This window comes from Paroedura picta, chromosome 6 (genome assembly GCF_049243985.1).
Source record: "Paroedura picta isolate Pp20150507F chromosome 6, Ppicta_v3.0, whole genome shotgun sequence".
In the NCBI taxonomy this organism is placed as follows: Eukaryota; Metazoa; Chordata; class Lepidosauria; order Squamata; family Gekkonidae; genus Paroedura; species Paroedura picta.
Window position 1 is genome coordinate 37,349,368 of NC_135374.1, and position 24,216 is coordinate 37,373,583.

The 24,216-nt window shown below is 42.5% G+C and overlaps 1 protein-coding gene across 2 annotated transcripts in view; it reads right to left on the reverse strand.

Moving 5' to 3' along the window:
- MYH15 (myosin heavy chain 15) overlaps nucleotides 1-24,216 on the reverse strand; it is a 104,430-nt gene that overhangs the window by 37,094 nt on the left and 43,120 nt on the right. For both annotated transcript variants that reach the window (XM_077342145.1, XM_077342146.1), the window contains 9 exons: nucleotides 23,880-24,059; nucleotides 21,471-21,603; nucleotides 18,052-18,119; nucleotides 16,045-16,132; nucleotides 15,774-15,891; nucleotides 11,793-11,916; nucleotides 5,721-5,857; nucleotides 3,867-4,122; nucleotides 1,046-1,288 (listed from right to left, as the gene is read on the reverse strand). In XM_077342145.1, the coding sequence (XP_077198260.1) occupies nucleotides 1,046-1,288; nucleotides 3,867-4,122; nucleotides 5,721-5,857; nucleotides 11,793-11,916; nucleotides 15,774-15,891; nucleotides 16,045-16,132; nucleotides 18,052-18,119; nucleotides 21,471-21,603; nucleotides 23,880-24,059 (1,347 nt within the window). The remainder of the gene's footprint in view (nucleotides 1-1,045; nucleotides 1,289-3,866; nucleotides 4,123-5,720; nucleotides 5,858-11,792; nucleotides 11,917-15,773; nucleotides 15,892-16,044; nucleotides 16,133-18,051; nucleotides 18,120-21,470; nucleotides 21,604-23,879; nucleotides 24,060-24,216) is intronic.

Genomic DNA, 24,216 nt, shown 5'->3' on the forward strand with positions numbered 1-24,216 from the left:
CCTTTTGCTCCAGAATTATGCTGGTTACTATCACAGTGAAGGGGGTCTAGATTGCTGATTTCTTTCTCAACTTCAGGGTCCATTCCGCACGACTTCAATGTTGCAAAAGGCTTGCAAATTGTAAACGCTACTAATTTGCAGTTACGCATGACATCGCACACAATCTGCCACACTCCTGAAACCGATCCGCAAAAAGCGATTCGTTGTAGTGCTTAAAGAGGAATCCAGAAAAGTGGATTCACCCTCCGAAAAGCGCTACACTCTTGCAAACAATCTGCAACACTAGTGAAAAAGACCTGTGCGTTCCCATTGTTGAGGTTCCAGCCAAGTCCCTCCCCCTGGCTCTCTCATTGGAACTTCCGGTGAAGCGATCGCCATTTTTTTTTCTCGGAGTGAGCAGAAAGCAACGAACCGGCGAGCCTTCATTCATCCAGCGAGGCTTCTCCGGCTATAGTCCCTCCACAGAACTGCTTTAAAGCTCCCCTAAGTCACCAAGCACAACACAGCCCCGTTTGCAAGTTCACTTTATTTTCGTCCAAAAATCGCGCCTGTGCATGGGGGGGGGGATTTTTTTTTCACTCGGGGGAGCGTGGTAACGATGACTCACCAGCTCACACGCCAGCTAGATGGGTCTCTATGTTAGGAGGAATCAAGGCATAGTCATTGCAACGTGTGTTTTTCTTTTTTTTAAAAAAAACCCTGTTCTTAAAGGGAAAGGGGCTTTTCGGGAGCATGATAACAGCCACCCATTGGCTGTTTGTTTGATTGACGGCCAGGGGCGGGACAAAGCACAGAAAAAATCGCTTCCTGGATAGCAATTTTTGCGAGATCGGAAACGATTGAAATGCTACTGGATTCCACTACAAAGGCAGGTATGCATAACGCCGAGATTGCACTATTAAAAATAGTGTTTCCCCTTTCAGGGACCAATTGGCAATATTGGTCCTTGTGCGGAATGGGCCCAAGTGTTCCTAAGAAAATGCACTATTGCATATTTCTGGCATTACATAAAGCATTTTTATGGCAAAGTATTTATTTAGGACACCTTATTTTCAGTTGCATGTTTTTCTTTCTCAACTTTTGCCAGTGTTATTTCAAGGTCATCAATGTCCTTCTTCAGCTCAGAGCATTCGTCTTCCAGCTTTCGCTTCTTGGATGTCAGTTCTGAGTTCATCTCCTCTTCATCTTCCACCCGCTCAGTCAACTCTTTGACTTTGGCCTCTAGCTGGATCTTGGATTTAATCAGCAAGTCACATCGCTCTTCAGCATCTGCCAAGGTGTCTTGCTCCTGTCACGATTTGCAAAAGGATGTCTTATTGACTTGCCTAGTACAGATACTTGTTCTCTCTTAAACAAATTCCTAGCCACAACTTCCTTCTCTTCCATGAGACCTACGCCCACACACTTAGCATATATTCACACTATGAACAGTTCAGGAAAAAGGTTAATATGAATTCTTAAGGATATGTATTGTTAATGTCCCCATAACCCAGTGGATAGAACATAGGCCTATATATCTGCATTTATACTAAAAATGCTTTTCTCACAAAAATGTACAAATATATTATTTCTTGTCTTTTAGGTTTTGTATAGATTTTAGTCAACATTTCACCCCATTTTCTTTGCAAAGTTTTCCATTTGATTTCTTTGTTCTTCTTAAATGCTATTTTAATCTCATGTAAGCAACAGAAAGGGGTTATCCGTGATAACACTGAGTTTACTATCAATATATATTTTAATTTAGTTCAGTAGAAAGAGCCTTGCAATTTCATCTCAGGTGTGAGAAACTGTAAAAAAATGTTGATGATTCAGATCACAATACAAGCAGTAACAAAATGTAGTGACATACCTCCTGTGTTGCTAAATCCAACTATTATGGGCTCTCTTGAATAACACAGCCATTAAAAAGCCACTGTGGAACAAAATAACCATGCAACAAGCCTTTCTGGCTATCAGATTGCTGGATAAAGGTAAAAGATAAAGAACCAGCCAAGCCCCTAAATGGCAACATAAACCCCCACATGATAAAAAGCCCTTTAAATAGAACTGTTTTGCTAGCACCCTAAAGAACCCCCAAAACTCTTGAGCAAGCCTGACTAGGTAGGGAGTGTCCATAAGAAACTCTGCAGGGAGTTGCAAAGGAAAGATACAGACAAGTAACACTAACACTGACTGACTATCTCAGCATCAGCTCCTCATTAACAATGAAAATAATAATGTCCCACATGGTTTTACAAGGATGTACAAGATTATAACTACTCTGCATTCAAATGGCTGTGTAGAATAACAATAAACATGCATTTCCATTGACACATGACATTAGTGGCTTTTTTAAAAGAAAATAATTTTTAATGACCATGGCTAGTGCTGTCGCACAACCGCGAACTGTATGTAAAATGCCACATTTCCAGGTTTAACATCTCCTTGATTCACTGATTTACCATGGTAACAGACTCAACAGACTGGAATATAGATAAGAACATTAGTATTTATATCCAAGCCTTTAAGTTTTGCAGTTCATTTATTTACATGTAAAGTAATGTAAACTAATGCAGAGTAAAGCTAAAGCTGCAATCCTTCGTTGAACAAATTATCAAGATCAGTTGTTATATTACAATTCTAGCTTCAAGATGCAGTCTTGAGAAGTATAAATATACTAAATATACACACTCTCATACATGCAACAGCTGAATATGAATGTTCTCAGTGTCTACATTTTACAGTGACAGAAAATCTTTCTGAATAATTATCAAATTCAGTCTTCGAATAACAACATATTTCTTCCACATTAAGTAGATGAAAAGATGTATCATATCAACCCTGTTAATTATACATACAATCATGATTTGTGTTTGTCGTTTTTATATCCAACATTGCAGATATCTGAGTCTTACTATGACAACTAGGTAGATAAACAATGCAGAGCTGGGAACTAGAGATTGTTCCTCAGAGTAGCAGTTCTGTTGCCCAGAAGATCATATTTTCCCAGCATTCCAATTACAATATTTTGTCACCTCAAAAATGTTACTCTGCCCTGGATGACAATTCTGTTGCTGTTAACATGGCTATGTATAATGGCTTGTGAAACTTTCACAGGCAATGACTGGCTGGTATCTATAATCAAGAATGCTGAGTGGCAGTTACCTTGAATTCTCCACATTCTGTGATATCTTTATTATCTTTTAAAAATTGTTTGAAGCTTCTGGATTGCCCAACTCAATATATTAATAAATACTGTCAATTTTACTTGGAACTGTGACAAAGACTGGGTTAAATAAAGTCATTTGACTTTTCTACCATTAAAAAAAAAATTTAAAGCATTTTGCACAGTCGGTCAGCTATATTTCTTTTTATCTCAGGCATATTCCGAAAGGGAGAAAGAATATCACTGTGAGAACATTTGGTAATCTGTCTTCTTAGTCAAAGCCTGTTCTTGCAAACAGCATTGGTATCTGACAGAATCCATTTTTGTTATTTACAGTATGACCTACAAAAGAGATTCTGGCTGAGTCTTAGGATCAATATTCATCTACCCATACCACCACATGAAATATTTCCTGCCAGTTAATATACAAATAAACATTATATGATCTGTACAATACTGTATTGTAGAATAGAAGGGAAGGCAGCATGTTGGAAGCTAAGCAGGGCTGGAACTTAGAATGGAAATTACCAAGGAAGATTCTTCAGAGGAAGGCGATGACTAACTACACCTGCTTCTCATTTACCTTGTCCCTGATTGGAGTTTTCATAAGTCAGTTGTGACTTGGTAGCACACACCTTAGAGTGCTAAAGGACAGTATTGCTCTGCATGCCTCCTTCATTCCACCATTAAAAAAATAATAAGAGGATTTTGGTCCACTCACTGCTTGAACCTGAAGGAGCAGGTCATTCTTCTCCTGGACCAAGGAAACCTGCTTCTCTTCCAGTTCCTTCCTCCTGGCTTCAGATTTCTCCAAGGCCTCCTTTAGTTTCAGGAATTCTTCCTTCATATTGGCCATTTCTTTTTCTGTCTCTGCAGACTTCAGCAGAGGCTTGATCTTAAAAAACAGCTTCATCCAAGGCCAATTTTTCACAACCATGAAAGCTCGGATGTTCCACTGGATGACAAGAAGCGCATCTCTAGATTAAAGAAAGGAAGAAAATAATCTACTCCCTGAAATGTTGAGATGTTTGCATCAGGTCTTTGAAACAAGGAAAGTTTAATGCTACTTCTTTGCCTTTTCTACATGATTGGGGTCCTATGTATGGTAAAAGCTTTGCTGTCCAGCACTCAATTATCCAGGAAGCTCAGTTACCTGGCATCACCCAGAGGGCAAGCTCCATCCCCTAAACCTTCATACTCCTGCATCTTCTGGCATGTGCATGCCCCACTTCTAACCTTCTAGCCTCTGGCAATTGCTAGGCTTATGAAAATGAAAGCTGCTAGTTGACATAATTTGTGGATGCCTCCTTCCTCCTCAGCCTGCCCAATACCATCAGGAGACAGCCATGCCAGAGAGTCACAGACAACTGGCCTGCTTGACTGCATGCTTCATAGAATGGTTCCATGGCCTGGGAGGGCAGGAAGGAGAAAGGTCCTGCCAGATATGAAGCTGTGACCATGACATTGCAGTGGGGTGGGATTTGTTTGCTGCAAATGTCTCTGGGTAGGGGATGAGACCGAGCAATAAGTTTTAGTATCTGGCATATCTGATTACCGAGGAATGCCAGAGATCCCATTCCCAGTGAATGCCAGAGGTCATAGCTTCTATTGCAGCAAATGCAGATGTCTGCTTCTCCTGCCTCCTCTTAATAAATCCTGCAAAGTTTGTGGCTAGTGTTATGATCTTTTTTTACTCTGATAGGAGCATAAACTGATTCTTCTCTAAGGCTTTTGAAATACATTATAAAGGCACATGTTCTTTCTTTCCCACCCTCCAGGAATGCCCAGCACTTTTAGACCGCATAATGATTTAAGGAAACAGGATGAGCAACTGCCTGGTACTTTCTGCTCCTCAATATCTCTTCCTTTAAAAATTAAAAGCTTGGCTCCCATGAACTGAACCATGAGTGGAAGACGCAAACAGATGCAGCTCTTCCTCAACTATATCACACTGGACCCCACTCCACCCTTAATGCTGGGAGTCAGGGAGGCCTTGTGCATAATGGGCCATGTGGCACTGTGGGATGCAGGGAGGACAAAAATCTCTCCGTTGAGTAAACTGAAAAATATACTTTGTTCGCAGAAAAGGGAGGGGGAGTGGACTCAATTCTGCCTCCTTACTGGAGGCCCTCATGTCATATGGCATTTTGTCAGTGGGGTTCCCATGACTTCCAGCATCAGTGGTTTGAGGTCGCAGGGGGCATTGGCAGAAGGGGATGAGACACCTCAGAAGGACCTTTTCCATTTCCTACAGCAATTAAAGACACAACACTGGGAACTTTGCCCTGAAAGAGGCACAAAAGGTCTATTTTGTACACAAAGGATGTATGGCGAGATAGGAATCTCAAGATATTTGCTCTTCATGTTCCCCTTTGTATTCTTATAATATCTGAAGCCATGACTATGTGACTTCCCTCAATATACCACTTGTGCTGCATGATTCTATTCTTTTCCCAGCAATAAAACCTTCAGACTCTCATCAATTGGGAAATACAGTTCAAAGCTAAAGGAACGGCTTTAAAGGCAACTGTTACTAGTTTGCATCCAGTAGACGCTTGTGGGAGATTTGTAATACCTTCGCTCGACGATTTTCTGGAACTCAATGCGCATCAGTTTGCCTCGGGATCTTGCTTGAATTAGTGTTAAAATTTTCGCTAATCTCATATCCCTCATTTCCTCTAAATGACCCAGCAGGCCAGCTTTAAAGAATACCTGAAACAAAGGCCATAAGTTTAGCCAATTACCTGTATTTACTCAAAAGAAAAACAGCTTGGAATGTAAGGCAATCTTCCGAGGGGGGGGGGGTGCCTAAAACCAGATGACCTTGAATTTAAAATGATCTTGTTCCCAAAAGTGGCAGACCAATTAGTCACCCAGGTGAGGTGTTTCCTCTACCAGCCTATATCTTCCTTTTCTATCCCCTTCCTCACCCTCAAGTGCCATTCACGTTCAATACCTTCTCCTATTTCCTCTTGCAATTCACAGCTTGTGCACATGCAACAAGTCATCTACCAGTTAATGAGCTGTACATGTGTCTCCTCAGCTCACCATCACATGATGGCTGTCCACTGCAGTAGTCTTTGCAGACCTAGGTGCTGACACAAGTATTGTTAGCCCAGGGGCAGAGAACCCAGCCTCCAGGTGGGACCTAGGGATTCCTCAGCATTACAGTTCCTCCACACTACAGAGCAAATGGAGGCTTTGAGGGTGAGCCCTACTTGCATTGTATACTTGTATCTGCATGCACACAGAAGCTTATACCTTTGTTGGTCTTAACGGTGCCACTGGACTAAAACTTTCTTCTATGGTTTTGAATTCCATTGAGGTCCCTGTCTTTTCTGGACCTTACCTCCAAATCTCCAGGAGTTTCCTAACCTGAATCTAGACCAAGATGGGTATCCATGTTAGTCTGTCTGTAACAACAGAAAAGTGCAAGAATCCAGTAACACCTAAATGACTATCAAAATATCTGAAGAAGTGAGGGGTGACTCACAAAAGCTCATGCCCTGCCACAAATTTTATTAGTTCTTAACCTGGATCTAGCAACCTGACTTACATCCCTCACCAGTGGCCAGGGGGGTCTTGGGGGGTACTGCACGGGGTTACTAGATGGGCATGAAGCCAAATTGTTTTGCTCTTTCCCTTGTCTCCTTCCTGATGCTTTTAGATTCCATGGGCCCCTTTCTTGCTTCTGCTGTTCACAGGGCAGCTTAGGTTGGCTTTCTTTCTTTCTTTCCTCCCTCCTTCTTTCTCCCATCACAGTCCCAGGAAAGCCTTTTCATATATGGGACACTGGGTTATGCATGCTGATTGAAATTTCCTCATCAGGTGATAGAGATGATTCTAGCTCCATGCTTTTTGGATCAACCAGAAAGTATGGAAGGAAAGAAGACATCTGGCAGCACTTCTAGCCTGCTCATGGAAAGCAAACCTTCTTGCGTTTCTCTGCATGTACCCATCAACAGTAATAGAATGGGGGCAATGTTTATATACAGATTGATGATGTCTCCACCTTGAAAAGATCCTTAAATTTTTAAGGCCTTATTTTTTTTAGTTGATACAGTAAAACAAATAACATTTGGAACATTTTGTCATGAACCCCGATTCCTGCCCCCCTGCTATGCCAGGCCTTCCATAAGGTCCCTCAGGCCAAGCACTATAAAACCATAAATCTTTCCTTGGTTCCTGGCCTCCTCTGCATTCCACTGAAGTTCCCAGCAGGGCCCCGTCCACTATCTCGTCTATGGCCTTGTCTGGCCAGTGGAGACGAAACAGAAATGTAACTGTTAGGATCAAAGTCGGACCATCTGGCCGGGCTGGGAAACCTCACACCTCTTGGTATCTCTTGCTCTCCCGCCTAATCCCAAAGCCCCCCTACGGGGTACTCCTATAAGAATCACCAAAAGCCTATTGTACTTTTGGATCTGTCAAGACCTTTGCTCAATGGGTCTTGGCACGCTGTTGTGCTTTGTACTGTCTGTTTAATAAAGCTGTCTTTTGGATTTTCCAATACCTTGGAATCCAGAATTATTCTTTATCATGGACCTTACTAGCAGGGCTGAGCTTGATCACTGACACATTTTTCCTTTTTATGAGATATGAGTCTGAGTTCTAAAACATAATTGCAAAAGCTGAGTTTGATTGGTATCGGTACTGATACTGATTTTACAAGTAGGTATTAGGAGCCGAAGTTGGTTAACAAGGGCAATAATGGCATAAAATCCTGCATCCAATTGAGGTACCAGTGATACTGCCTAGTCCACTCAAATGTCCTGGGAAAGGATTTATGAATATGCCCATTTCTGTTTATTCTTCTATGTCATTATTATGAGTTTCACTTATTTTTGTTGCCAGGGTTTCCAGTTTGATTGATTCATTGCCATTTATACATTTGTATCTTTAAAATAATGCGAAGACTCACTGTTTTAATTTGAATAAGGAATAAGCCAAAACAAAAAAGGATTTTTAAAGCCAAAACACTGGGACCAGGAAATGTGGTAGTTAGCGGTGCTCATCAGGCCAACTAAAATTGCTCCTGTGCTATGTATAGCTCTGCTGCCTGTACCACATTACTAACTCACTTCACTTTGCTAAAAGCATCTCATATAAATTTTAAAAAGCAGAGACAGAAGAGAAGGATGGAAGCATAACCCAAGATTTTTAAATCTGAGATATATTTCTGTGCTCTGCCTTTTAAAATTCATATACTTGCTGTTCAATTCTCTTGCATTACTCATTCATTTACTTCAAAAACCTGGCTAATAGAAATGATAGCAGCAATTTAAAAGCATTGGGTACAATCAGACCTGAGAATTACACATCTCTGGGTGGTATCTATTGATCTTTTGTCCGATCTACTTTCCTGCCTCTTTTTAATTTTATTTAACAACTTGCATTATGGCTCACTTTTGTTCTGGTCATTTAATCTGAAGTGCTATAATGATATTAATTTTTTTCACAAAGGTTTGTGAACAATGCTATGAGTCACTCAGGAGCCTCAATACAGCACAGAGAGTTAGGCTCACGCAAGCCCCCTGAAATCAATTCTCTTAAGTGTGTCTAACCTTGCCTTGCATCATAGCTCAGGTTCATTAGAATGGAATTCCTTTTCCCCAGCAAGAATTTCTTACAAGAGATCAGCGGCTATTCAAATGATTGTTGGGATAAACGACGTATGATAGATGGGTCTGTCTTTTGTCCCTCCGGTGGCTTAATGATGGAGGAGGGAGTGTTCCTGACTGAGAAAACGAAAAGGCAACAGTGCTACTCCCCCCCCCCCCTCTCTCAAACCTTCCAACTGCACCTGGATCCAAACTGGGCCCTTGAAGTTGCTTTTGCTGCTAAAATACTCATCTAGGGATCTGCTGAGGGATGCCCAGTGGCACATTCTGTTTGGCTCTAAACAACATAAGTTTCAAGTAAATCACTAATCCAGGGATTCCCAACCAGGGGTTCATGGGAGTTCTGAAAGGTGTCCACCGGAACTCTGAAGCGGCGTGTTATGGGGGGGGGGGGGATCCAGGCTGTTTTCCCAGCTCCTACTCTTCTTTCCATCCCACATGAAACAGAGCCACCAAAGTAGAAGTAAAGGCTGGGGGAGGGAGCAAAAGGAGGGCTAAGGATGTGGGTATTGATGTGACTTCAGGGGGCATGGCAGAGGAGCATGGCCAGCTGACACCACTTCCAGGGCTCCTTGAAGTATGAAAAATTATTTCAGGGGTTCCTCCATGGTCAAAAGGTTGAAAAAGGCGACACTAATCAGTTTAAATTACACTATGACATTAAATGGAAGACAATATTGAATGCAGAGAGGTGAAAATGGACGAGGAGACATCTTTGGCCGGAAGATTATGCAACTTTGGCCTGGGGCTCCAACAGGATCCTACAGCAAAGGTTTGGATTGTTAACATTTCTCCTTTTAACCTAGATTTGTATACAAATGTCACATTCATCCTGTTTTTACTTTCGGCACCGATCAAAAGATGAGGTATTGCAAATCAGAATGCTGAGGGAGGAAGCAAGAATTTTTAGAAGGAACTTCAATCTTTTCAGTAGCAGAAAAATATGCAAAGATTTTCAGGCATATCTTTCAGGCTAGGTTGGCATCTAGTTGCACTTCATAGTGACAGGGGTGTGACTGGGAGTTACTCCCATGACTGAAACAAACAACACAACAGATTTGTGCACATTTGTATCTGGACACACGCTGAATAAGACCCTTGGTCCATCAAGGTCAGTACTGTCTACTCAGATCCTTTCCTATAAGGATGTGCAATATTTTTCTCAGTATTTTTCGGTTTAGGTCTATCAAACTGGAAAAAAATGTTAATGGAACACATACCTGCTCCAGACTCCTTGGTCCCTCCCCATCTCTCAGACACACACACACACACACACACAAACCCCTTCCCCCCATTCCTACCCTGTCCTCACCCCCCTTTCCTCTCACTTCCCTGACTTCCTCCATGGTCCCTCCCCCTCCTTCATACACACACCCAGACTCCCTCCCACCTCCCCCTGTCCCCAGCTCCTGCCGTACCACCCTGCAACTGCCCCAGCTGCCTCAGGCAGCAGCAGCGCTGGCCCTGACTCCTGCCATGCCATCCCATGACTGCAATGCTGGCCCTAGTTCCTGCTGCACCACCCCGCAACTTCCCTGGCAGCCTCGGGCAACAGCAGCACTAGCCCAGCCTCCTGCCATGCCACCCCAAAGCTGGCCCAACCTCTTCTGGCATGCTGCCTCGGGTGGGACTACAGACATTATGTCCATACCCATTTCCAAACCAGGAGGTGCACCAGAAGATGTGTTCCACATCAAAAATTTGGGATTCCCCCCAAAACCCTAGAACCCAATGCTGGCAAAATATTTGGATCCAGGATTTTTCAGAAATACCAAAAAAATTCAGGTAAATAGTAAACCTGAACCAATAATAAATTTGAACCAAAAATACAGAGAGAAAAAGGAGTGGCAAATAAGAGGCAGTCCAGCTGGAGGTCTTTTGGGAGGTCCCTTTAAACTGAACTGCCCCAAAGAGCTTACAAAGCAGCTGATCCTAGGGGGAGAATTCTTCCCTGCAAGCTCAGCTGGGCAGCTCTGTTTAAATTAGATTGCCCAATAGAGAAGAAGAACTGGTTTTCTATACTTTTTCACTACCTGAAGGAGTCCCAAAGTGGCTTACAACACCTTTCCCTTCCTCTCCCCACAACAGACACCCTGTGAGATAGAGCCGAGAGAGTTCTAACAGAACTGCTCTGTGAGAACAGCCCTAAGAGAACTGTGACTAGCCCAATGTCACCCAGCTGGCTGCATGTGGAGGAGTGGGTAATCAAACCTCCTTCTCCAGATGTAGAGTTTGCCAGTCTTTAACCACTACACTATGCTGGCTCTCCTATGCAAAGCAGCTGATTGTATGGGGAGAGTTCTCCCTATAGATTCAGCTGGGGCAGTCCCCAACCCCTTCACTGTTTCTACAACCAAAATCAGCATGAGAAAGAAGCTCCTCTTCCTCTCTTGCAGCATTTGAAGCTACATGGAGCAAGACATTGCTTTCAGCGTTTGCTAATCTTACTCTTACTCGTGATGACTCAGGGTTAGGCACCGGCATCCTGACTCACATCACCTGTAGTTTGGCCCTTAGTTTCAAGGGCTGTGTTTCATGCAGGTATCACATTAGACCAAACAGTGCCCTTAGTAAAGGGGTGTCCTTGGCACCTTTCTTCCATTTGTTTAACTCTTTGTAAAAAAACAACAACTGAACTTCACAACAACTTGGATGCATGACTTAGTCCCAACATATAAGAAGATAAATTTGGCTGTCAATTTATTTATGCCATATGTAAGCAGATACACATCTGATTTCTTTAATCTCACAGAAATTTTAAGAAAACTGAAAGGTACTAACTTCAACTATTCCTTTAATTATGCATAAAACTGAGTGGATCCCTATGGAGTACTGTTAACTTATACGTAAAGCTGGTTTCAGCTACTGAGTGAATAATAGTCTGTGATAAATAGTCTGTGATAAATGCATTCTGGAAACTGGTGCCCCCATGCCCAGAATCCTAGTGGTTCACATGCCCCCCTAACTCCAGCCCCCCCCCCCATTTTTAATGCCCCTGAATATTCACTGAGTGCAATGCAGCCTACCTTTGTGTGTCCAAACTTGTACTGGTTATGATCAATATCTAGAGAGCCAAGTAATTTTTCAGCTGCTTTTCTGCTGTCCACAAATTTGTCCTCTGGAATTGCAGAAGGATTCAGAATACGGTACCTGGCAATGGCCAATATAGAACATGTAAATCAATGAAACTCTGGGCCAGGTGAACTGCACAAATGAAGAGTAACTGGTGAAGCTGATATTTACATCTATCTCAACTGAAAACATCTGGCAGTAGACAATTCCAAGAGAGGGATAACTGAAGTGAGATGAGACAAGTTTGAACTGCAAGATGCCTAGCCTAAAACAGGTCCAGTTAATTTGCCAAGCCTCCCCACTCTTTGAAGTTAACGCAAAAGGTTTTAAATATTCCGCGCATGGCAAGTCTTAGTAACAAAACATATTTTAAAATGTGACTTCTTGAATTCAGTCTGAGCAATCTGGAACTTTCCAGATACATTTTCATCATGGCCACTTGCTTGCCAACAATAAGAGCAGAAATTCTGGCCCTTCAATCCATCCTTCAGCTCTAAAATAGACTCTGGTTATTTTTAAAAGACAAAACAAAGATACAATTTTGTCTGGAGGCTTTTCACACTAAATGGAAGGTTGGTGGTTACAAAATGTTCTATACATACTTCAGCTTTAGCTGGATGGTCTAAGTGCCTACCAATATGATCTTGGCTTACAGTGGAGACCTGGTTATGCAAATATCCCTCACCTGTCTGATTTACACTAGGAAAATTCCTTTTTTGTTATACTGCTGCCACCAGCCACACATTGTTACACACAGGACCATGCTTTAATAACAATTGGAGATGATCTTTAAACATTATTAAATAAAAAATGAAACCTGATAGGGATCATTTCTGCATGGAGGCAGACAACGCACGCCCTCTCCTGCTTTTGCACACTTCCTGACAGAAGACCCCTCCTGCGTTATCCCCCCCCATCTCATCGCAGCTTTCCCCTTCCCGATGAAATGGTGGAGAAGCTGGAAGCGTGAACAACCTGCAGCTATTCCCCCCACTCCTCAGGTTGTCGGTCAATGCAAGCCACGAATCCCTTCACAGGGTTGTTTTTGGGATTCAAACTTCCATCCCCCCAAAGTCCCAAAATTAAGTTAAAAACAAAACACTTCCACATTGCTATGGGATCATGCCACAACAATAAAACATTTCCTTAGATATCTTTTTGGGATTCTTTGTATAATGGTCTCTCTTTATGTTCGTGTAGATTTCTGATAGACTGGCCTTGGTAACTGGACCCCAATGATTGTATATTCACAATAAAGATTTACAATAAAGAGAATGGACACTAAGCCAATAGGGAGAGAGCTGCTTCATTACAGCCCCCCCCCCCCCCCCGTTCATACCCCATTGGCAGAAAACAGAAACAGGAATGTGTTTTAGATTGGGTTGTTTCCAGATCCCAATATTACTGTGCACACAGAAGACAACATTTTACTTGAATTGAAGGCACATTGCTTTGTGGTCCCGTAGCAACATGGACTGCACCATTAAAAAAAAATTGATCCGGAAATGGAGAGGCGAGGGTGGGTGCAAGGGCGGGCAAAATGCTGCAGAGACTGTCGCATGTTTCTCCTTCCAGACTGGCACGTTGTGCCCCGCAACAAGAAAGGGGGAAGCAGATTCTACCACTTTCCTTATAGCGTGGCAAAGAGGACAAAAACTCACACCACCCACTGGAGAGCTACAGATTGCTGCCAACGTCATATGGAGGCAGCATTAAAACCTGCAAACAATGAGAGGCTAAGCAGGTGCAAATTACTCATGCAGAAATGGTCACAGAATTAGTTTTGGGTGAAAATTCTTAACACACATTTCTCAGCTTTCTGATCCCAGCTATACTTTCCATTGGCAACAGGCACTCACATCAGCCGAAAAGGGGAGAGTAATTACTGATGATTCCTTCACCACTACTGAAGTTCTTCACTAAATCCCCAGAATGTTCCAATAAGGTCCAAGCCATCACGATGCAAATTTAAAATCTGGTTACTGTGCACCTTGGGAAGAGGCAGTGCCTATGACAAAAGAGCCTATAAATGTTTCCTTAGAATGCCTTAATTGTTAGGACATGACTCCATCCATGTTCCCAACAGGGTTTGTATGATACTCGATTGAGATGAATGAAAAAGGTAGATGTATGCTGGTGTATGGAGAACCCACAGTTGAGAAGCAGGCAGACTCTGCTGAGAGATAGCTGAAACAGGATCTCAAGATGCCTACTGAAGGCATCTGGGTTAGAGGATCTACTGCCTTGTAGGCATGCCTCTTTATTGCCACCTGCTACATAAAGCTAGTACTATAAAAATGTGGTATGTTTCTGGTGTTCTTTTCCCCAAAGGGAACCAACCCAAATAGAAAGCTAAAACCATACCACCTGGGTAAGTGGTGGACATGTAACAATATTGGAGAAAACAGACTTTTATAACTTGGAAACTGTGAGGAACTACTTAACTCTAACAGAAAGAGGTAACATTAAAATCTGTACACCGCCCGTGGCGCCGCGGGCGCCACGGACTAAATAAAACAGTAAGGGGTTCTGGGGCGGGATGTGTCCGGGATGAGGAAGGGTCCGGATTGGACCCTTCCTCATGACAGACAACCGGAGGGACCAAACGGCAGGCGCGAAGCGCCTGCCGATTGGTCCCTCCGGTTCCCAGCCCCAGCAACTGTGAGCCGCGCTCAGCGCGGCTCGCAGTTGCTCCCGGCCTGACGTGGTGAGAGGCGCGAAGCGTCTCTCACCGCGTCAGGCCGGCCCCAAGGAAGCCCCCGCCGCAAACACAACACAAGACTCCAGCCGCCGAGAAGCTGCAGAAAAAAAAGAAACACCCCCGGAGGAGCCTTTCGCCGCTAGCGCGACGAGAGGCAGCAGAAAAAAAAACCCCTGTAGGAGCTCCAAGCCGCCGCGCCGACGAGAGGCAGCAGAAAAAAATTAACCCTGTAGGAGCCTTTCGCAGCTCCAAGCAGCAGAAAAAAAAACCCCTGTAGGAGCTCCAAGCCGGCACGCCCACGAGAGCTAGCAGAAAAAAAAAACCCTGCAGGAGCCTTTCACAGCTCCAAGCAGCAGAAAAAAAAAACCCTGTAGGAGCCTTTCGCAGATCCAAGCAGCAGAAAACAAAACCCTGAAGGAGCCTTTCCCAGCTCCAAGCAGCAGGAAAAAAACCCCCTGTAGGAGCTCCAAGCCGGCACGCCCACGAGAGCTAGCAGAAAAAAAAAACCCTGCAGGAGCCTTTCACAGCTCCAAGCAGCAGAAAAAAAAACCCTGCAGGAGCCTTTCACAGCTCCAAGCAGCAGAAAAAAAACCCTGTAGGAGCCTTTCGCAGATCCAAGCAGCAGAAAACCAAACCCTGAAGGAGCCTTTCCCAGCTCCAAGCAGCAGGAAAAAAAACCCCTGTAGGAGCTCCAAGCCGGCACGCCCACGAGAGCTAGCAGAAAAAAAAAACCCTGCAGGAGCCTTTCACAGCTCCAAGCAGCAGAAAAAAAAACCCTGTAGGAGCCTTTCCCAGCTCCAAGCAGCAGGAAAAAAAAAACCCTGTAGGAGCCTTTCACAGCTCCACGCAGCAGAAAAAAAAAGCACCTCCTGGTGTCCCCTGGGTCCTAGCGCCCATTGCATTCCTGGTTGCAATGGGCTTTCTTGCTAGTTAGGTATAATTTGCTACTAAACATTACTTCAATTTTGCCTGCTAAACAGTGTTTTTGATACCACTGTGATAAGTACTTATTCTCTGAACAATCAGAGCTGGATCAAAATGGTACTGAATTCCCAGTCTAAGCACCTTTTTGATTCAGCTCTGATTGTTAAGAGAATAAGTACTTATCACGTCAAGTCATAGGACATTTATCCAAAGATGATTCAAAAGGGGGGAATAAGAAAGGAATTTTCCTGAGGTGAGAACAGATAGTCCAGAAACTAGCAGCTTGGCTAGGCTGCTGAGTTCACCTTACCTTTGTTTGAAGTCAGCATAGACGACCCTGTTTGGAAATCCTTTGCGGCAAATGCGGATTCCTTCCAAGACTCCATTGCAGCGAAGTTGATGAAGGACAAGGAAAGGATCCATAGCACCTAGATAGAAAAACAGACCAAAAGAAAAATGAAAGAACAAGCTATAAAAACTGAAGACAGACTTTTCATATTCTACCAGGAATTTATATATGTGATATCATAAGAAGAAATGTCAAAATGAAGATCAAATAAAATTACTCTGGCTTTCTTTACCTGGAGTTTTTGTTTCATTGGGAATAATGCAACGCACAAAATGAGGAGCCGTGGATCTTAAATTGGTCATTAGTTTGTTTAGATTTTCCTATAAAGAGGAAATGGAGATTAGAATATGCCAAGCCAACATTTTTGGATGGAAGTGTACCATGTTGAGTTACATACAGAACTGATCGCCAACTCTCTGATATACAAACCACCCATCCATATGAGACAAAAAGGAGCCACTGAGTTGTAGAAAAACAAAGACACACAGACATGCTCACTGGGGCTATTGCATTTCTTTTGTTGTCTACCACTTGCTGGTGCTACTTTACACTGAAGTAAATATTTCACTTCAAAGCCAGAACAGGTCAAGGAGGGCAGAGGGGAAAAAGTGTTTGACATAAAACCAAACTGAACTTTATACTATACTCCTGCTAATACACCCCTGGATTTTCTACTCTTTCCTTCCTTTTCACAATAGAGAAGGAAGTCTGAATTGAAGAACACAATTTGCTCTCCATGATGTTTCTTAGCCCTGAGGCAATCCTCTACTTTCATATTCACAGAACAGCTGCCATGCTCTCTTCTCTCATTGAGTGAAAGAGTTATAGTGGAAAGCAACAACAATGAGTATCCAGTGGTTCTATTGGGTAGCCTTGGATTCCTATCTTTTAGGTTTTCTGCTGGTGGTTAAAAAAAAAAAGAATCTTAGTAATAGGCAGTCTCCACAGTGCTCCTGTTGGCTAGCATGCTACATGCTTGTATGCATTCCTTTTCCTGCTATGCCTCCTTGAACATGGGGAACAGGTCATTGAATTATTTCATTGCCAGAAACAGAAACTGCTTTTCATTGTGACCCTTCCTAGTGCAATTCTGCCAACACTATCCAGAACTGTAACTTCTGAAGGAAGCAAGTTAGATGACCTGTTGACCCTGAACGGGAAATAGCCATAGCCATAAGAAAAACCAGCCACCATTATGTGCCTTTGAAATATCAGCTCTCAAGTGGCTTTCATAGGCCATCAAGGTGCTGGCAGATCTGTAGTTGTGTCTCTCAACTAAGGTTATCAAACTCCAGGCATTTCCTGAAGTTCTGCTGAAATTACAGCTGATCTCCAGACTATGTCCCTGGATGAAATGGCTAGTTTGGTGGCTGACTAGATGCCAACCTAGTCTCTTGCCTTGAAAACCCCACAGGGTTGCCATAAATTAGTTGTGATTTGATGGTGTAAAATAGGCTAAGTACACCTAGAAGAACCTAGAATCCAAGGCCAGAGGTTGCCTACCATAGCTGCCAATGTGGAATCCCTACATTAAACACAGAAGGGAAAACAGCCACGTACTTTGTTCCCCCACCCACCCACCCACCTGCTTTCCCTTCCACAGTTTGCAGCAATATGGCAGATGGAGTAATGGTTTAGATTTCACCAGGTAAAACTGCACTGGAGAAGATAGATTAAATCCTTTAATCTTCCCTGGCACTTAGGCCTGCTTTGAATTATAGCCTTGAGAAGCTTGCCTTTAAAAGAACAGGAAGGCTCCAGTCTCATCTCTCCTACCTTCTTGAGTTGTTTTATCCTTAGGTACTGAAAAAGAATCTGTAAAGCTATGTTCAAGTTCTATTTCCCACCAATGAATGATCAGAGCTGCCCAATCTGACCATGCTAATTATCAGATAGGAGGGCAAAAAGCAATGCTTGGCTCCTGGGAGCAGATGAGAGGGTTTTTTGCTTCACGCAGCATTTTTTGACTGGCACTAGTCTAGTTCTGTGAGTGTGTCAGTGTTGCTGGGTTGGGGCAGCAAAGCACTGTTTAGACATTTAGCTGAATCAGACAAACAAACAAAAAACCAAAACTCAATAAAATATGAATTTTAAAATTATTACATCAGGAACCTGAAAGCTCAGTGTCCTCTTAGGTCAGTGAATAAGGTTTTGGTTTACACAAGTGGTGAAATGACAAAGGTGGTGAAATGACAAGAAAAATGACCAACCTGTACTTTCAAAGAAACCTGGAAATTACCTTGTGCATTGATGACACTGTTTGGAAAGAAGCACCCTTCTTGCGTTTCTTCTCTCCACTGTGATCAGCTTGTGGTTTAAAAACAAAGGAACAAGACACCCAAGTTAAAATCTGTTTCTAGCACTGGATTTTGTTTCCAGCAAAGGATTTTTTAATGTTGTTGCTGTCAATCACAGCTGTTCTATGACGTCTCCGTGGTATTTGCAAGGCAAGAGATGTTCAGATGTGGTTTGCCATGCCTGCTTCTGTGTCACGTGACCCTGGATGTCCTTGGTGGTTTCCCATCCAAGTACTAAGCAAGGCCAACCCAGCTAAGCTTTGGAGATCCAACAAGATCAGGTCCTCCAGGTCAGGTCAACATAAAGAATAGACATTACAAACTTAATGTTAAAAACCAGGCTCCAAGGTCTGCCCGGTTTGGGGCCTAGCAGTGTTTTCAGCCACTAAACAATGTGCTATGGTTTTGCTGGTGGCGTCACATCTTCACATATTACATGCTTATGTAGCTCTGAAATGGGGTGAATAATAGCCCCAAGACCATTTCAGCCTGAGAAAACAAAATTGGCAGCTGGAGCTCCTCATTCTCACACCCCAATCCTGAGCTGAATCGGGTCCCTAAGAGCCTTTTAAATGACTTTTCCAGCAGCTGTCGTGTGCCTGAAAGGGAAACGAGTCTGGAAAAACAGACCCCACTCGGTACAAAATGCAACGTGTAGACTGACCCTCAGGCCACTTCCAGTCTTAAGAATTTACAACATGAAAAGCATACAGAGCCTGGGTGTATGTTGTCAAGTATGATGATGATGTGTGCCTGGAATTTGTTCCTATGTAATACATGCTGGCAAGCTGCCGTTTCCTGTTGCCTCCTAGCAAGACTTGCCAGCAAGAACGTGCAGCAACTTTAAAAACATGTCTGATCATCATACATCATAATCTAAAGGCAGATGGTATACATTTTGCTACATGGAAGTGCTACTGGAATGCAAATTTAATTGAAATCAATGTGAATTATGTCCAAGTAAATTACCTGTTGGGTTGATCACAAAACAGAATAATACATATGTTTGGAAAATGGGCATAGAAAGGGAGCATGACTATAGCTAAATGTCCCAATAAATATATGAATATTTACACACTGGTCTTGACATCTCACAATTTGAATGAAAGCAGTGCTTCTACAATACTTTTATCAGACTGAGGAATGATAATCTTAGTAAGTAGGCTGCCACAACTGAGCCAGATCAAGGAGTCTAGCACAATGCGATGCCCTCATTTGGAAGTCCTGTAAAAGGCTGGACCAGGCAATTTGTGCCTTGCATCAACACTCCAGGTAAAAGGGAAGTGAATGCATCATGTGTTTTGTGCTGCTATGAAGTGATGCTGTTAAGATGGCCATGGCCTTAGGCTGACACACTATAAAGAAACTCCAAGGAATTAATATTCTTTGGCATATGGTAACCCCCATGGGCAAAATTGGGCAATATCTAATTGCTTTCCATGATTGGCCAGTCACAGATTTTGGTATTTTGACTCGGCTCATTTCCCAGTCTGCATTATGGCGCTGGCACTCGATTCCCTTTTATAATTTGTGATAACAGCATTTGCTTCAGTGAGGTTCTTAATAAATACTCTGCAAGTCATTATGGCTGTAGGACATACCAGCTAAATCTCTGTAATGTCACAGTCCTACTTAATATAATTTCGCAGGAACCTGCAAATTGCCCTGTCCTAAAAGCAGAGGGGTGATGATTTAAGAACCATTTCTTCTCTGCAGCACTGTCCCACTTGACTTTCAGAATCTAGAGATTTACTCTATAGAGAAGCTCTCTGTGCTTTTCTTGTTAAGTACACAATATTTGTAATTATACAACTGAGATTGGCAACATAAAAGCTATGTTTTTCTCTATGCCATTCCAGCAGACCTTGTCAGTTCCTCTGTTTACAGTAATCTATTTTTATGCAGCCGTGAACGACATGTTCCACTCACATCCATTATGAACCAGTTCATGCTCTTATTTTTTTTGGAGTTCTCTGTCTTATGTTTTTTAGATTTTTTGTTTACCAAAAGGGCCAATGACTGCAAAACTGCAGTATGTGTTCATGGTGGCTGATTCATAAAACTAACTCAGCATAAGCTCATTCATCCATGCAGGAGTGGGGGCAGCTTCTCAGAATGAAAAAGATATAATAGCCTCCATCCATGGTCAAGGACTCCAGCATAGTGACAAATGTATTCTATTGGTGTATCATTTAGTAAACTTGTATAATTTCATTATCCATGCCTCTGACATTACATGATACTCCAGTATACCCTTTCTGTATCGATTATATTAGGTGCATTTCTATCAAAAGTGCACTCATCAGATTACTACATTGAACCTAATGTTGGCTGGGGATCTGCCTCTATTACAATGTATGTATGTATTTGTTTGTTTATTATTAATCAGATTTCTTACATGCTGCTCCCAGCAAGCTAGCTCATGGCAGGTTACAAACCGTAAAACTCACAATAAAACAATAAAAACAGTTCCCCACCTTAAAACTTTAACTCTTCCAGATGGTGAACACTAAAGCCTTCCCTTCCCCTCTGTTCCACCAGGGGGATGTTAATGGAGAAAATAGCCCTAGCTAAGCTGAGGAGAGGCCCCTGATCTTCACTGCCCTGGCCTCAACCAAATGCCTGGTGGAGGAGCTTCATCCTGCAGGCCTTGTGGAACTGTGAAAGTTCCATCAGGGCCCTCAGCTCTTCCAAGAGCTCATTCCCCCCGGTTGGGGCCTGGACTGAAAAGCCCCTGGCCCTGGTCAAAGCCAGGCATACTTCTTGTGGGCTGGGGACCACTAACAGATTTGTCCCCGCAGAGCGCAAGGCCCTGCAAGGAGAATAAGATGATAGGCTAATAGGGTGATGCAGTGTATCGAGAAGTATTTATTGAATGTCAGTCCTGAATCAGCTGCTCAAACCTCAGTCAGTGCTCTCAAGTTCTAATGTTTTCAGGGAAGAAAAAGTTCTGGGTTATGATGCATAATAATTTTATAAATCTGTCAGATTCCTCCTTAGCCATTTTCCTCCAAGCTTAAATGACCCAAATCCTTGAACCTTTATGCATATTTACAAATATACGTTTGCTACATTCCAGCATGTACTTACAAAAGATTTGACCAATACAATGTACAAATGTAATGTGTGAACTTGTGGCTGCAGCAGATGTCATTCCCCTCTGAGCTAGCAAACAGGCTGAGTGATCTACTAACGCAACTGTGCACCAACTGATTTGAGTGAATGGAAAGGACAATATTTCTGTTCCCCACATACATGTTATAAAGGAAATTGCACTGAAAGTTGAAAGACTTTTGGATGTCTTGATCTGGTATATTTATTTCATGTCTCTTCTGAGCTCTGATCTAAAAGTTGCACTTACCACTGTCAGCGCTGATATAATTTTCAAATAGGCTTGCCAGAAGTTTATTGGAAGATTTTTGGAAAGTGCCCACCACTGTTTCATTGAGAGGGTCCTTGTTTTTCTCGAGCCAGCCAACGATGTTATAGGGAACCTAAGAGCACCAAAGAAATGTTGTAAAGAAAAGAAGAAAGATGGAAATTTTTTATCAATAGATAGTCTTCACCTTACAAACATATTCAAGTATGCCTCTTGAGATGTTAAGGCATGCTCCTATCACAACATGCCTCCAAATAATTGCATTCTCATTTTCCTTCACATCTCTCCAGCTTTTCCTCTCAGTTTAGAATATCAGTGTTACATGCAGTCATGTTATATGAATACTTTCCTATCATCTTTAAATAAAAACCAGGGGAATGTGTGAAAATGCCTGGAAACTCCAGTATGACATTATTCTTTTCACTCTGAAACTAGTCGATTCATGTATTCCATAGAATGTTGTACATACTTAAACCCAGTCTAGATTAGACTGAGCTGATGGTTTGGGCTAGGGGCTTGATGGATCAGTTAGTAGGAAAAATGACTGTTTTGGATGGCATTCCAACCTGAAGATAATCAGAAACAAAATGTGAGTTGTTCTTTGATCCAGAAAGATTCAGGTGGGTAGCCATGTTGGTCTGAAGCAGCAGAATAAATTCCAGTGGCACCTTTAAGACCAACAAAATGTTATTCAAGGTATTAGTTTCATGTGCATGCACACTTTTTCAGATTCTTTTATCCAGAATTAGTATTGGGTTCTCAGGTGCCTGCTGTGGCTCAGATTTCCTTTAATCAGCTTATGTTAATTTGCCAGTTCATCTCACTATAAATTTCTAAAACTGTTCATAGAGGTAGAAAAAAGTGATAGGGAAATTTCCTCTTTCTGCATTAAAATTAGAATGTGGTGGGTACCCAGTAATGTTTATGGACATGAATTCAGAACAGAAGAGGGGGAAATGTTTTCATTCAGCAAGCAGTTAAATTGTGGAGTTCGCTAACAGTGAATGACCTCCTAGAATAGATTCAAGTGGGGAAAGTTGGTCTGAAGCAGCACAACAAAACAAAATCAGAGTGTAGTGGCACCTTTAAGACCAACAAAGATTTATTCAAGGTGTGAGCTTTCAAGTACAAGCACTCTTCCTCACACTATGAACTGTCATGATGGTCAGTTCATAGTCTGAGGAAGAGTGCTTGCACTCGAAAGCTCATGCCTTGAATAAATCTTTGTTGGTCTTAAAGGTACCTCCTAGAATAAATAGCTTTAACAGGAGATTAGACAAATTTATGGAGCAGACATCCATCAATAGCAAATTTCCACGAGGTCTCAAAGGAGCTTCTACATTCAGACACAATAAGCCTCTAGATACCAGTGTTAGAAGACAACACTTAGGGTGGCCTTGGAATCTTTCTGTTTGTTAGCTATATCTTGAAATAGAATGATGGAACATAGGAACCAGGATGGCTACTCTTATGTTCACTAGTAGGAATTTGGAGAGAGGAAGGAGCTCAGCAGGAATAGGGTAGAATAGAGTCCAACCTCTAAAGGTGCCATTCTTTCCAGGAAATTGACCTCTGGTATGAAGATTGCTCATATTTCCCAGGGACTTTCAGGCCCTACCGGGAGATTGACAACCCTGTTTGAGCCAGCTTCCAAATTGTTTATGATCCAAATTCAAGCTGCTTCACCCTTTAAACTCCTAAACAGTCCGAGTGGATGAATAACTGAGGAACAGCCTCCCCCATATGAATTTTCTGAACAACTGAGATCTTCTATAGACACCTCTTTCACAGGCCATTTTCTTTAGTCATTTGTAGAGGTAAGACTGACCTCAACCGAAAGCAGTGCTTTTTCAGTTGTAGCCTTAGAGTTATGGAACTTTTTTCCTCTGGAGGAATGAGCCGCACAGTATATGGAGAAGGGAAATGCTTGGGCACTTTCCCCACAGGATGGGGAGGAAGGGAGGGGGAAGAAGGTTGGCAATGAGAGCAAACAAAAACAACAAGGAAGGGGCGGGGCCAGCTGCCTGTACCTCCAAAAATATCATAGGAAGCAAGACTGGCTGCCAATGCCTCTGAAGTAAATGTGAAGAGCATGATACAAAACCAGTCCTCAGTATTGCCATTCAGAGATGACATATGCGGAGAGCCAGGCACAAATTCAATGTCAGCTTCCAGAGACCAATATGAAGGAAGCCCGGAGAATACAGACAACTGCAGAAAACACCTTGGTACCTAAGAACTTTCATTTGACTACCCCTACCTCCACCCAAAAATATTTTAAATAAATAAATAGTGGATAAATAAATAAATATTTCACTCTTCTAATCCTGCATCTCAGTGCAGTGTGAGATCAAGAAAACCGAAGTGGCCACATCTGTTTAAAAAACTTACCACCCCAGCATAATGCAGGAGCTCAAAATGAGCTTCGTATTTCCTTTTCTTATCAGGTCTGGGTTTCTGCAGGTTGGGTGATTTGCCAAGATGATTATCATAGAGCTTGGCTTTGAATGTCATGTCTGTAGCCTTTGGAAACATGCACTCCTCTTCAAGGATAGACAAGATGCCCATGGGCTGTAGAACAAATACAAGGACCACTTTAAACAAAGTCATCATTTGGATCAGCATGCATGAACAATTTTCTTTTATGGAGAATTTCTTGCCATAGCCATTAACATATGACTTTTCATATTGCCAGCAGACTTGGTGACACTGTGTGAAATTGGTGCAT